The following is a 14207-nucleotide window of genomic DNA, read 5'->3' as shown; positions in this document are numbered from 1 at the left end:
CAAAGTTGAGCCCAGATGAGTGTCTATTTAATCACTTGGTGTTTGTCACTGTAATGCAGAGTAACAGTAACGACAGGAGTACTCACAATCTTTACTTAGGTCAAACTAAAAATACCCTGATGTAAAATAAAGTCATATGCAAGCAAAAGTTCGACCCCTTTCTAACAGTTGATCCTATTACCGCATCATTTTTATTACTGCAGAATAACTATTCATTACAGCTGTGAGATTAATGGGAGGTAAAACTACAATATTTCAAAAGAAGTGACCACAGGAGGTATATATCAACATAAAGTGAAAGTGAGAAAGATTCTGATCAAAATAAGGGGTGGAAGTATATAAATGTGTTTATTTGTTTCCCTTTCATGCTGTACCTGTCCTTCATTACATTTCAGAGATAAATGCTGCACTTTTGAAGGTCATTTGGCTGTCTGCTTTTACTTTTGATCCTTGGAGTACACTTTCCTGATAGTACTTTTTTAAATTTCTGCTTAAGTTACAGTGGCTTCCACTTTTAATAGCAGAGCTCCACTGTTGCCACTAAAACTATTAAAAATACATCAGCGAGTCACACTCATGCTCTGCATGACATGTTTCTTCATTACCATGGACACACACACACACACACACACACACACACACACACACACACACACACACACACACACACTGTAGTTTATTTTGACGCAGTCCTACATATACCATCTGACTACACATTATGATTATGTTTATTAATTTTCATTTTAAATAGTCCATAGCTAATGTGCTGCTTAATTCTTTATGAGTAATGTTTGCTTAAAAACTGCAGTGACCAGATATTGATATGGTTTGAAATGAAATCATAAGAAACATGGTCATGAATTCCATTTTATAAAAGATTTACAGCTACAAGTTTCCACTGTCTTAAATGTGACAGTGACTGGAAGCAGGTTGTGGTAAGTGACATCATACAGAGAGACTTTTCAGTGAATTTGGTTTTGGTAAAGTCGTGTTTTTATTTAAAGAGTAGAATTGGCCTCTGACTTGCAGTCAGCCTCCAACTGGCTGAAATATTTAATATCAGAGCCTCTAAGGGAGTCATGCAGGACTATTATGCAAATCCCAGCATCACTTGTGGGCTGTCCACACTTTGGCACAACAGGAACACAGAGTCTACCCTAATGGCCCATACTCTGTAAACACAAGCCCTCTCCCATGTGGATTTGAGACAACAAAAGATTAACACTATTTGCAAATATACAACTGAGTTCAAAGACACAACTCTGTTCTTTTACTTCCCTTCTTTTGTTTGAACACACAGCTTTGAATGTGTAGGGCATTAATGCTACATGATGTAACAGATTTTTAGGTATTAAACTAGAACTTCCAAACTTCATACAAGCAGTATGAAGAACAGCAAACCATTTCCAAGGACATCTCCCCAAGCCTTAAACATTGTGATTTTTCAGTATGTTTTGTTTGGGAAAGAAAATTTGAAATGAAAAGATACAATTTGATTTTGTAAAAATTTTAAAATTATAAAGATTTATTACATAAACATTTATTATGGACGGGGGTTCAGTCTGGTGTGTGGGCTGTGTTTAGAGACGCGTTAAACGCGGTCAGATGGGCGAGGTGTCTGCGCAAAAACCACGCCCCACATCCCCATGAGGTCCCGAGGGCCCTTAAATGATGAGGCCTTCGGTGTTCACAAACCAGTATCACTCGGTGGTCTCTGTGTCAGCAACTGTTTCTGAGTCAGTCACTGAGTCAAACTAAACGTTTTGGATTTAGGTTTGTCTGCTCGTCCTGGAAATATGACTTCTTCCAACCCCGACCAGCGCCTGGAGCATCTCCTCAGCGCCGTGGAGAGCGAGTTCCAGAAGGGCAGCGAGAAGGGAGACGCGTCCGAAAGGGATATTAAACTGACACTGGAGGACGCAGACTTATGGAACAAGTTCAAAGAATTGACTAACGAAATGATTGTCACCAAAACTGGAAGGTAGGTTCAATGAGGCAGCCTGTGTGAAGGCCGCGGCGGTGTCTATTGTGCACAATCAGGGCACGTTTTGCGCACTTTTACGCATGGGGGTTTACAGTGTGAGGACAGCAGGCTAGGTTGTAACAGTGGTACAAAGCATGTTTTTATTAGATTTCAAACAGCGTCACATAAGTGTTCTGCTAAAATGCTGGTCCTGAGGCCTTAGAGGCCTTGAGACGTTCATGAGACATGGAACCTTTTGTGAGTGAAGCTTGAGGAGAATGATTTGATTTATAATTATCTGTACAGCTCTGACAGACGTCTAGCCATTCTTATGCATTTCAAACTTCTCGTTTCCAGGAGGATGTTTCCCGTCCTCAGGGCCAGCGTCAGCGGCCTGGACCCGAACGCCATGTACTCGGTGCTTCTGGATTTCGTGGCCGCGGACAACAACCGATGGAAATACGTGAACGGGGAGTGGGTCCCAGGTGGGAAACCGGAGCCTCAGAGCCCAAGCTGCGTCTACATCCACCCGGACTCCCCAAACTTCGGAGCGCACTGGATGAAAGCGCCTGTTTCCTTCAGCAAAGTCAAACTCTCTAATAAACTCAACGGAGGCGGACAGGTGAGAGGACGCACAATTCATTCGCAAAGAAAAGCTTTAGTCATGTGATGGTTATAAAATACAACGCTGTCTTAGGCCTACAGCAACAAAAACAAAAGTCATTTGTAACAACTAGCTCAAATTGTTGTTTTAAAACATTTTTCCACATTAAAGTGCCACTGCAATGTGGATTTCTTTAGTTGCCAAGTATTTGAATGTAGAAATTATTTCTCATAAATAATTTAGATCATTTTAAATCAAGAGATAGACACTTAATTCAATGAAAATTATTTCACAGGCCACTGCTGGATTCATCTCACTTTAACTTGATCTGACAAAAATACCACACACACAGTAACATCACCTGCATTTTTATCCACAGATCATGCTGAATTCTCTGCACAAATACGAACCCAGGATACACATTGTGAAGGTTGGAGGCATCCAGAAGATGATCAGCAGCCAGTCTTTCCCCGAAACGCAGTTCATCGCTGTCACTGCTTACCAGAACGAAGAGGTCAGCTGTGTGTGCAGCGTGTTTGGTACTCTTAACCTTGGTATCAAGTTTGTTTGAAGTGCTAACAGCTGTTGCATCCTCTTCACAGATCACGGCTCTGAAGATAAAGCACAATCCCTTTGCTAAAGCCTTCCTGGATGCTAAAGAAAGGTACAGGCTTAAACCTCAAGTTACTGCTGAAATGACTAAGCTCAGTGGTAGTGCAGCATTTAATATTGTTTTTGATTGCAGGAGTGACCATAAAGAAGTCCCCGATCATAACGCAGAAAGTCAACAGTCTGGCTACTCTCAGCGTGAGTTTCTTTGATTTCAAAAAGGTTTAAAGATGACAACAGAGGGTTTCCTGCTGGAGTTATGTGAACTGAAAACACTAAGATCTTTCTAATACACAAATAATTTAAAAATATTTGCGCTGTGTGACTTATTTGTGGATAATGTTTCCACAGTTGGAGGTTGGTTCTTACCAGGCCAGAGTCCTATCTGCCCCAGCAGCAGCCCTCCTCAGTTCAGCGGCACAGCAGGCCACTCCTCTGGCTCCTACTGTGAGCGCTACTCCAGCCTGCGGAGCCACAGAGCTGCCCCGTATCCCAGCCACTATCCCCACCGCACCTCAGGCACAAGTATGATCGCACTCATACAGTGTATATACTCTATATTCTAATTATCTTTAAATATGCAAGGTGAATCGTATTGACATTAAATATTAATATCTCTGGCAGCACATTAAATGGGAGAATTGGTGTTAATTTGTAGTTTACTTCATTTTTCAGACAACTACATGGACAATACTTCAGGAAGTCTGCCCACTCATGACAGCTGGTCTGCTCTTCAGATCCCAAACTCCACAGGCATGGGCACTCTGTCCCACACCACCAACTCCACATCTAACTCCAGGTGGGCCTCTTACCCATGTCAAGTTTAACTAGTACAACAAGAGAAGTACCACCACTGTGCACAAACATGGCCTGTGTTGACCTAATAATACTATTAAATAATAACAACAACTAACTCTCTGTCCTTCTCGTCCACAGTCAGTACCCAAGTCTCTGGTCGGTAGCCGGCACCACCCTCACCCCATCAGGCTCGCCCTCAGGCTCCATACCCGGAGGTTTGACCTCACAGTTCTTGAGGGGCTCCTCCTACACTGGCCTGACCTCCTCGCTGCCTGTCTCCTCGCCTTCCTCCATGTATGACCCCAGCCTGAGCGAGGTTGGGGTTGGTGAAGCCCAGTTTGAGAACTCCATTGCCAGATTGACGGCGTCCTGGGCACCTGTAGCTCAGAGCTACTGAGCAGCAGCTTAAACTTCAACCTCTGCTACCTGGCTGCCTTCTCTGAAGGCTGGGAGCTTCAGGAGCAGGACTGAAGACATAAATAGGATCTGTGGAGAAGACCTGCAAAATCTCTTTTGCCTCCTGTTTTTGATAATGTTTAGTTGATTTAATCCACAGTGTCTAATTTATAAAAGGTGTCAAGTTAAGCTGGAGGCATACTGAACAAAGCTGATGTGCAAAGACAGAACTTGACTTAGTTGAGACAATCATGTCCTTTCATGTTGCACAACATCACTACATTAATACTGTTAGAATAACATGGTCAGAACTTCTTTGCTCTTAGTAATTCATGTTTGTTACACTGCTTTATTTTATTTTACTTTTACTCCTATGGCTCCACACAACCAAACTCAACTGAAAACCATTTTTGTCTTTATTCTTAAATATCTAAGGTGAAGGTTATGCTAACATAAATGTGTATATGTGTGTAAATAGAATAAATTAACATACAGTGTTTTTCATATAAATGTGCCTTTTCCTGATTGCAATACAGATGTTCTGAGATCAGAGAGACACCGGTGCCTTTATCACCCTGGCAGGGTTCTGTTGGGCAAAAAGACCCGCCTCTCCCTGCACAAACACATGTACATAACTATCTATTTGTATTTGAACTCACTGTGAGTTTTATTTATGTCATTTAATAATAAATTAAAATGTTTGTTTTCTCTAATTGTGGTTCTTTTTTATCTTTGTGCTTTTTCCAGTACCTTAATTAGTTATTTTAAAGCTTTTTCTTGACTTTTTATTATTTCCTTGAATCAAAGTATTTCATATACACAGAAAAAATAGTCTAAAACACCATGCACACAACAACATCTCTTGCTAGAGAGGTCAAAGGGCAAACAAGGGCCACAGTGGTTTGAATAAAAAAGAAAACAAGAGTCACGTAGCTGAAATATTGAACCCACAGGTTGGTCTTGAGGTGTAACTATCTCTTTGCGCTCATGCATCAAACCTTGTGGCTGAGCGATGTGAGATTTCTTTAAATAACAGCGTTTGCACAGCTATGCTAAATGAATGTGGTTTCTTTGACAAGTAATTGAAATGACAAGGTAATGGAGAAGTGTCCAGTTTAGGAATCAAATACTTTTCCATCAATGGCACCCTTTTGTTACAATCTGCATTATGGTGTGACATACAGCTAACACATTCAGATCTAATTGTGAGGGCAGTCAAAGTTACTGAATATGAGCTCAAAAATGCTAACGCCTGGGATTGAATTAATTCAACTAAAATATATTTCTCCAAACATTGTGGGCACAAACCAAAGTCCACTTACATTACCAGCGTTTCATTTCCTTGTTAATCAAACCTTGTTAAATCTTGTAATTTTATAACACTGTTATAATAATGTTTATGGGACAAATATCTCTCTCTCTCTCTATTATCATCAGTGGAGTCAAAATGGTATGGATATGTTATTTGAAGAAAGGACCTTGTAATGAAGAAGTCATATAATTTATATTTGTTTATAATAGAAAGCATTTTTCTTTTCATGTGCACACAGATATATATTTAACAGTATCCATCCATCCATCCATCCATCCATCCATCATCTATACCCACTTATTCCTATTTAGGCTCACAGGGATCTGCTGGAGCCTATCCCAGCTCTCTTTGGGTGAAAGGCAGGGGTACACCCTGGACAGGTCACCAGTCTTTTGGACACTACATCGTGCATACATTTATTTGCTATTATAAAACAATAGCAAAGTAAAAATCATCCAAAAGCACTTGCATTACCAGGCTCTGTTGAAAAAGGCAAAATAAAGGTACAAATGGCTGAAATCTAAATGTAGTCAGCTCTGTCCCCAGCTCATGCATGAGGCCAGTGGCTTGACCGTACACTCATGATGTCAGTGATATGCGTGCCCCTCAGTAGTGATGGAGTGGTCTTCACCAAGGTGCAAATGAAGTCTGGAGGGTCATGGGGCCACGGGCAAACAGTAATGAAGCAGCAACGTGACCTGCAGCTGGCAGGACCGATGACAGCAGAGCAAAGGGCCTCTCATGAAATGCTGACACCTCCCACAAACTCCACTTTACTGAAAATTTCTAAATTTAAGAATTTATCTCCATTGGCTTTAAAAGCTGTCTTTGTGCATCAAAAAAAAAAAAAAAAAACTATAGTGGAAATGCCAGAAATTAGAAAAAAATCTTTAAATACTGCGAAAATGGTTTTATTCTTGGCTGAAGTTGAAAAGTTGGGTCTATGGAAAATACGTAAAACTACATGTGACCTATAAGCACTGTCAATCTCAGCTGGGAGTTGTCACCCTTTTCCAGAAGCAGAGTCAGCCATCTTGTCTGCAACCAAACCGGCGCTGACTGAAGAATTGGCAATACCCGCTGTTAATGTTTTATGTCATGTTTTTATGTAGTCATGTTTCTGACCATCCCACAAATGCATAAATATCTGGCTCTTAGCTTAGCTGTGACATGTTCTATGGTGTCCAGCAGCTACTTGCTAACTTTGTCTGCGTGTTGTTTGGTGCTGGACAGGGGGAGTACAGTGAGTTGATCAGTGTTCAGCTGCTTTAGTTGAAAGCGCGATTGAATGGGACAGCTGAGAGGGAAAACCAAAACAATCAGCTTAAAGCCGCTGTATAACTGCAATAGTTCTCTGTGCTCATAACTATATGAGTCAAAGTCATTTGAGCCATTGCGGATGTAAAAACCACATCTTTAAAGAACTGTATTTTATTCTTCGAGTGATATCCTGAAACTCTGCCGTTTTCTGCTTTATTAATGTGGGTAAAAATATGAAATGACACTACAGATGTGGCCATAGGCGCTTGTGTTTCATTTTCAGTGTGTGCGCGTGAAAGAGTGTGTGTGAGAATTTGCTTATGAGCATTTGTTCAGACCTGGTGTGGAGGATGTTTGCTGATCGTCTTTGCTAAGTCTAGAGCAGCCCTGCTGTGCACAGGGCCATCTCAGTGCATTCAGTTATTGTGTGTGTGTGTGTGTGTGTGTGTGTGTGTGTGTGTACATGTTGATCCGAGGACCATGAGCTGACTGGAACCTTTGTCCTCCAAGATGGCTGATCTGCTCTGTACACTCCAACCTGCAGCCTGTGTTGGCCTTCACTAATTGACAATTGGAGTTTGACTTTGCACACCAGCCTCCTCTCCGCCCCTGGAAGTGTGTGTTCCAAATACGCTTTAAAGAGTGTGCTCAGCACCCATGTGTGGAAGATGGAGGAATCTAAACAGATGCAGATGTTGGGTCAGTGTCATTTAATTGTGGCAGTAGTTATTTAAGTTGTAGCTGAAGTGATAGAAATCAATTAGTGACAAACTTTACAGAAAAAACGTTGATATCAAAAAAATGTTGACATCAAATGTTGACAGAAAAAAAAACTGAATTCAGACTTGTTTTCAACCAGTGATGCACAGAGAAAATCTAAACCTGACAGATGAAGAAGTTGCCAGACCCTTGTCTCATCTTTATCTTGGCATCCCCTCCTCCACTTCCAGGAATAAGGCCCTGAGCACCCTTATGGAAGATGAGTGAAGGGCGAAGCAGCCTCTGCAAACACCACACTTATGACGGTGAGTCATATTGTGCAAGGCCTTGCAGGTGATTTACGAGGGGCCACTGCCAAAAAACAAGTCGTCAAGTCTGGAACAGTGAGCCAGTGCAGTGGCGGGGAGGTGTGTTTACAGACTGCCCCCTCATCCACCCCAAAACCCAACCCCGTCCCTGTGATGTCTGTGTGGCTTCGTTAATGAAGAAATTCTGGTACCTTGGTGAGACATTGCTCTCAGCTGAGCAGACTCTACCGCCTCAACCCCTGGACAGTCATACAGTCGCCCCACCCCATGGAATCCCATCAGGCCTCTGGCTTCATCTTCCATGTTAAAGGAACCTCTGGAAGTTGGGCCACCGCTGAATCTATGGCCAAATTCTAGCATTTTATATCTTTTTCCAGCACACCTATATACATAGTCTTTTCTTATATCCACTTGGTATTGTGTATGTACAGTACAATTAAAAAAGTGAATGAATGTTTTCATATATTCCATGCAAATGTTAGAAAGTAAATAGAGAGAGATGGAGCAATAAACAGAAACCTGTGCCTGGCACAGAGAATGTATTTAAAGCTGCTCTCAACAATAGTTCTACAATACCAAAGTATATTAACCAATGTTGTTTGAAAACCTTAAAAAACACTGAATCGAGCCATGCTGCTGCACTGGGTGCCATATTTGCAAATTGCATAGGGTATTTTTCAACAGTGCAGCACTTTTCACGTCAGTCCCAACAACACTATTATCCAGATAAGACAGATGCCCAAAGTGTTTTTGAACTACATGAGCAATTTCACACATTAGGAGGACTTGCTAACCAGCATAAGCTAATGTATGTTTCCTTCAGTCACGACAGTGATGGTGACAGCCTCTCACCATCCTGACAGGCCAGTCCAGTTAGTTGTGGACAGTCACACAAGCAAAAAATACTTGTAAGTAAACTGGTCCTCACTGAAGCAACATTTAGCACAGGATCATGATATCCAGTGTGGTCTGAGTAGGAAACCGTGTCACTCACTGGATGTAGCTCGCCGATTATGGTCACAGTTCAAATGACATGCCATTCACTGTGTAATTACAAGTCCCAATTTTGAAAAGAGAAAAATACTGGATACATGATGCCTATGGCGAATCTCATGATTTTTGTCACTGATGAATGAAAGTTATGATCTATATAAATTCTTTGTTATACTTTCACTCACTAACTGAAAGGGGAACTAGATACTATTACATGTAATTACATGTTTACATTGAAGTTGTCATTATTACCACTGGAACCCACCATTTATGAATTGGATTAAAATTGAGAACAGACAAGTGAATCACAGAAAATTAATAATTTGAGATATACCAGCCAAAAAATAAAACTTCATAGGCCTGTCTGACCTAAACTCAGTTCTATCATTTCTTCCTCCTGCATCATCTTTACCAGAAACCTGCAGATTTACATGATTAGTGATGGTATTCCATGCACTATGCTCCTATTGCACAGGCTCCTTACAGCTTAAGGACAACACTGCTCCCTTGTGGTTAAAAACAAAAATCTTTCCAACCTGTCTATAGCATTTCTTGGATGTCAAAGCATTCAATTGCTACACAAGCCATTTACAGTATTGGCATTATATATTTACATATCAATATAATTAAAAGGGCTTAGAAATTGTTATGCACATCAGCTCCTCCAGTATTGTGTAACAACCTGCCTGCTAAAAGCCCATATTCACACTTACTGCAGGCAACTGGACCTTGAAATGATCCAAAGTCAACAGGTCTACATTTAGCGACTCTAAAAATCTGTTGTCTTGACCTTGAACTCTACTGAAAACAGCTTTGCATCAAAACTTTACTGCTTACTTATTTTCAGTGAGTAATAGTTCTGGGATTTTGATAAAATTAGCATTCAATGAAGTGTTAACCATTGAGCTGTCTGAGAGCACAGTAAAAATAGGATCTTCTACATCACTGTAATTTTAGATTCATTTATTTTAAAAAAACAGACCCATAAATATTCAGACAACATGCCAAGAGAGAATGTGGGCTTTACAGTTTTTAGACTTGTTCTCATAACAAAACAAACAAAAGAATCATGAACCTATGCACTTAAGACATTAGTTAGCCAGGTCCAACTTGGAGATTAGAGATGAAGCTGACAACAGCAAATCTCAGCTGAATTTGGCTTTGGAGAAATCCATCTCTGGATGCTGAGCCATGAACCTGCAGAAAGAAAGAGTCAGAAACAAGTTGGCATGTAGTCGTCACAACAAGATGTAGTCTTATTTGAAATCACATTTCCAAAACTATTTTGATGGGTAAAAAAAAAAAAAAAAAAAAAAACTCATTTTTATTTAAAAATAAAATAAACTCATAATAATAAATATATAATAAATCAATAATAATAAACTCAACTCAAAATATCAGTTGGTGCACCATTTTCTCATCTAATTCTCCACATCTCCATGTGTTTATTTACTTCTTACATAATATGCCAGATCGCTGATCCAATATTGACCAAACTTCTCTCTTGCTGGCTCTACTTTACCAACAGCGCCTCCATGTGGCCACTGAGTGCATTCTTTGAACTGTAAAGACCATGAGCCCTGTGATACCGTCAAGAAGCACATTTGATTTGACACTTTGTTTGAGGAAATAAACTTCACAACAGCTATAAAACTATACAAGACATTTACAAGCTGCCTTAACACGCTCAAAGAGAAAGCTGAATTCAATGCATTAGACAGACATGCTACCTCTGGCCTTAACTGTGGAGGAGGGATCGTTTACTGCAAACAGCTATAAGACGGTGTCCTTCACGTCTATTTCACATCTCTGTAACATTCTCCTACATCCAGCTCTTTTTTCAGAGTGTCTGCTCTGTGTAATGCAGATGAATCTGAATATATACCCTCTAAATATTTTGTATCATATCCTTTTGAAATGATCACTGCAATTACACAGAGCTCTCACACTGGGCACTGTGTTTCTCTCCTGAACACATTGATAATCTGATTCCACTGTGGACTGCACACACTAGAGACGCACCAAAGCAGTCCCAAAACATAACTACAGCTGAAACAGTTTGAAGTGGGTGTCGACATTCAGACACACTACACAATGTATCTGTTATGTTAATGAACTAAAAACATAAAAAGCAGTTATTATATTTAAAGTGCAATAAATCAGTTTATAATCCCTGGAGAATAAAAAGATCTTTGAAGGTTCATGATAACAAAACCCGAACTAAGCTGAACAGGTTTATTTCACAGTGATGTAACAGTAGTAACTTACTTTTTTAAAATGTCTTGTTTCTTCTGCTCTTCAGATGTCGGCAGGCCCATTGATTTCTGCCTCTGGTCATACATCATCTTCTCTACCATACCACGCGTCTCTCCATCCAGGTCTGACAGCTGCTCAGCAGGAAACACACACAGTGGGTTGGTGGGAGCAGGAAGATGAAGGTATTCTTGTCAGTAAATGTTCTGCCACTTTTAACAACACATAGTTACTGCAGAAGAGCCTTTTGTCTTTCACCTTTGAGTTCTCTGGGCAGATTTTCTTGGTGTTGATTTCTGGATCTGTGGGGACAATCTTGCTCCACCACTCCATTTTATTTATCTAAAATTAAAAGAGAAATATAAATATACATTATTAATCACAACCACTCATTTGACTAGATTCTCTAGATTCTCATTGCTGCAAAAAGAACCAAATTAAAGGTTCTAATCAGTTTCCAGTGAACCATACCAACTCTTTTCTTACCTTTTCCAAGTGGACTGTAACTACCTTGCCATCGTCAATGAGCCAGGAGCTTTCTTCTACTTTCACCTCATTGTAGAGTTGACCTTCAATAACAGGAGGGTGTCCCTTCAGGCCAACCTTGATAGAGCGTCGCTGTATGTCCACCACCACATCTCTCCCCTTAATGCGGAACTTCACATCAAACGGCACTGCCAGCTGTGGGAGGACATTAAATTAGTAATGCATCTAGATTCCGTTTTATTCATGCCAATGAAACCTAGAGTACTTTAGCTTCTTCTTCTGAGGGTTCATTCATGTACAAACATGTTAAATGACGACAGAGCCACGCAGACTACTGTAATGGCTATATACATAATTCTTAACATAGTTTGTATTGCATACATCAATTGTAAGCTCAATCACAGCTCTGTTGGGGTTTCAAAGTTTAAAAATATGTAAGATCTTGACATAAGATTTTCAAAATTTAAATTACTAGGCCACTGTTTTATCAGGTTATCTACTCAGTACAGAGTACATGCGGCCTGAGCATAACATTTCAAGTATTTCACGTTTTTGAGTTATCGTGTTCACCAGAACATGTTTGCAGCACCAGTAGGATCCTCTAAAGCCCCTCATGATAACAAACATGGTGGACCATAGACACACCTGATCTAAGTCAAATTGAAGAGAAACTCACATCAACTTCAGATAGGGTCTGTGTCCACTTGTAGTTGGGCAGGTCAGCTCCATTTCCTGCATTAGGTTTCAGTTTGTCTTTGTCTTTCTCATCCTCCTCTCCTTCTGAGTCAGACTGGGGAAATGGAAATTACGACCAGTAAGTCTGCAGAACCAGATTTTACTGGTTTAATCAACAGTAATTTAAAAGACATTTCACTCACCCCTTTCTCTTTTTCTGCTTTGTCTGATGGCTTTTCTGCATTTGTTGGTGCATTCTCTACTTCCTCCTCCTCTTTCTTTTTCTGAAATACATAATACACAAAGATGTAAATACAGGTGGAACCAGATCAATCAGTTATGTGTGACAGGCTGTTAGAGGACCCATATTTCACCTTGTCAAGTTCAGACTGAAGTTTCTCTGCTTCTTCATCAGTCAGTTCCTGAATTCTGGGACTGTCGTCATTTTTCTTTTTCCTTTCTTCTTCTGCTAGCTTGGCAGCTCTTTCAGCTTTCTCTTTCTTCTCCTTCTCCTGTTTCATCTGCTTCTCTTTGTGGGCCTTCAGTGCCAGCTTACTATGGTGAGCAAAAGCATCCTTCACTAACTGGGAAAAAAAAAGATGAGAAGAAGTGATGGACAGAGGAAGGTGTGCCTATATCATTGCATAACAGGTTTCTGATGTGACGGCAGGTGCAGGTGCAGCAACAATACTCACCTGCTCTGCAGCACCAGCATCACCGCCGGTGAAGAAATCAGTTTTTCGGCGGAGGAAGCTGAAAAATGTGTTTACCAACTATAGAGAGAAAAAAAACAAACCGTCACTAAGTCCAAAACGTTATTACAAGAACATGGTGTTGGTCTTTAAGTGATTACTTTGTATTTCAACTATACAATTTTAAACTCTCATTTTTTGATTTTCTGTGCATAAAGTCTGCTATAGAAAATGATAGTCTATTCTTTAACTGGCTGTCTGCCTCAGCCTTCTGATAACTACACCCTCTCAGTATTACTACAGAAATGGGTATGGGTGAGTATTGCACAAACTGAAGTAATTTAACACTAGTTACTCGTCAATAAGTCACTGTTATAATCGTGCAATTGTAAACAAAAGAAACATATAAGGTGTTTGTCCAAGAAAAGAAACCACCTGTGAAACGTGTTTAATGTGAGTATGAACTAACATTTTATAGAAACGTCGTGCTGCTTCGTTAGCATGTGTATGCCGAGTTCACCAGGACACGCAGGTGACTAGAGATGTAAGGTTATGGTCTGAGCTTTCTGATAAAGCCACAGCATCAGTGAAACATCAGTGAAACATCAGTGAAACATTTGCCTTCCCGTGCCTACCAGCTCACTGGCTAACTGCACTGACGCTGCATTAGCCTTAGCATTAGCACCAGCACCGGAGCTTTAGCCCGTTAGCAACAGAGTCAATTACCTCTTGTACCCCCCCTTCGTGTTGCTGTGCCATGACAAGCAACATCCCGTCGTACTTCTCTTCATCATCACCCATGGTACTGGAGGAAGAAGGGCTCTAAGAAAGTGGCCGCAGTGCAAATGACAGGATAAAAGTTGCGTTACCGACAATGTGAGGCCCGTTGTCACGCTACACACTTCCTAAAAACAAACCCCGCCTACTCGGTTTTTGACCAATTGGAGCTGAATGACAGCTGAGACATCCAATAAAGCGATAGCACTGGGTAAGGGCGGGACTGAGGCATCAACGAGAAGTTTCTAGAAAAGAAAGTCCAAATCACACTTATTTTATTAATTTATTTAACTGGACTTGCATGTTTATAGTTTACTGGACCTTCCACTTAACCACAGAAATATTTAAAACAGGTAAAATC

The 14207-nt window shown here is 40.5% G+C and overlaps 2 protein-coding genes across 2 annotated transcripts; one reads left to right on the top strand and one right to left on the bottom strand.

Annotated features, from left to right (window-relative positions):
• Nucleotides 1-1796: 1796 nt before the first annotated feature.
• On the top strand, nt 1797-4371 carry tbxta (T-box transcription factor Ta). The gene is made up of 8 exons (XM_026300537.1): nt 1797-1981; nt 2321-2585; nt 2947-3081; nt 3170-3231; nt 3313-3374; nt 3528-3701; nt 3852-3975; nt 4113-4371. The coding sequence occupies exons 1-8, from the start codon at nt 1797-1799 to the stop codon at nt 4369-4371; spliced, it is 1266 nt and encodes a 421-aa protein (XP_026156322.1).
• Nucleotides 4372-9909: 5538 nt separating this feature from the next.
• On the bottom strand, nt 9910-13991 carry nudc (nudC nuclear distribution protein). Its single transcript, XM_026300216.1, has 9 exons — nt 13796-13991; nt 13073-13150; nt 12752-12961; nt 12581-12661; nt 12379-12492; nt 11703-11897; nt 11475-11558; nt 11232-11350; nt 9910-10160 (listed from the first exon to the last, which is right to left on the bottom strand). The coding sequence occupies exons 1-9, from the start codon at nt 13868-13870 to the stop codon at nt 10109-10111; spliced, it is 1008 nt and encodes a 335-aa protein (XP_026156001.1). The 5' UTR covers nt 13871-13991; the 3' UTR covers nt 9910-10108.
• Nucleotides 13992-14207: the final 216 nt, after the last annotated feature.

Source organism: Mastacembelus armatus, chromosome 11, assembly GCF_900324485.2.
Source record: "Mastacembelus armatus chromosome 11, fMasArm1.2, whole genome shotgun sequence".
Lineage (NCBI taxonomy): Eukaryota > Metazoa > Chordata > Actinopteri > Synbranchiformes > Mastacembelidae > Mastacembelus > Mastacembelus armatus.
The sequence above is the reverse complement of the archived record's forward strand: the minus strand, read 5'-3'. Positions and strand labels throughout refer to the sequence as shown.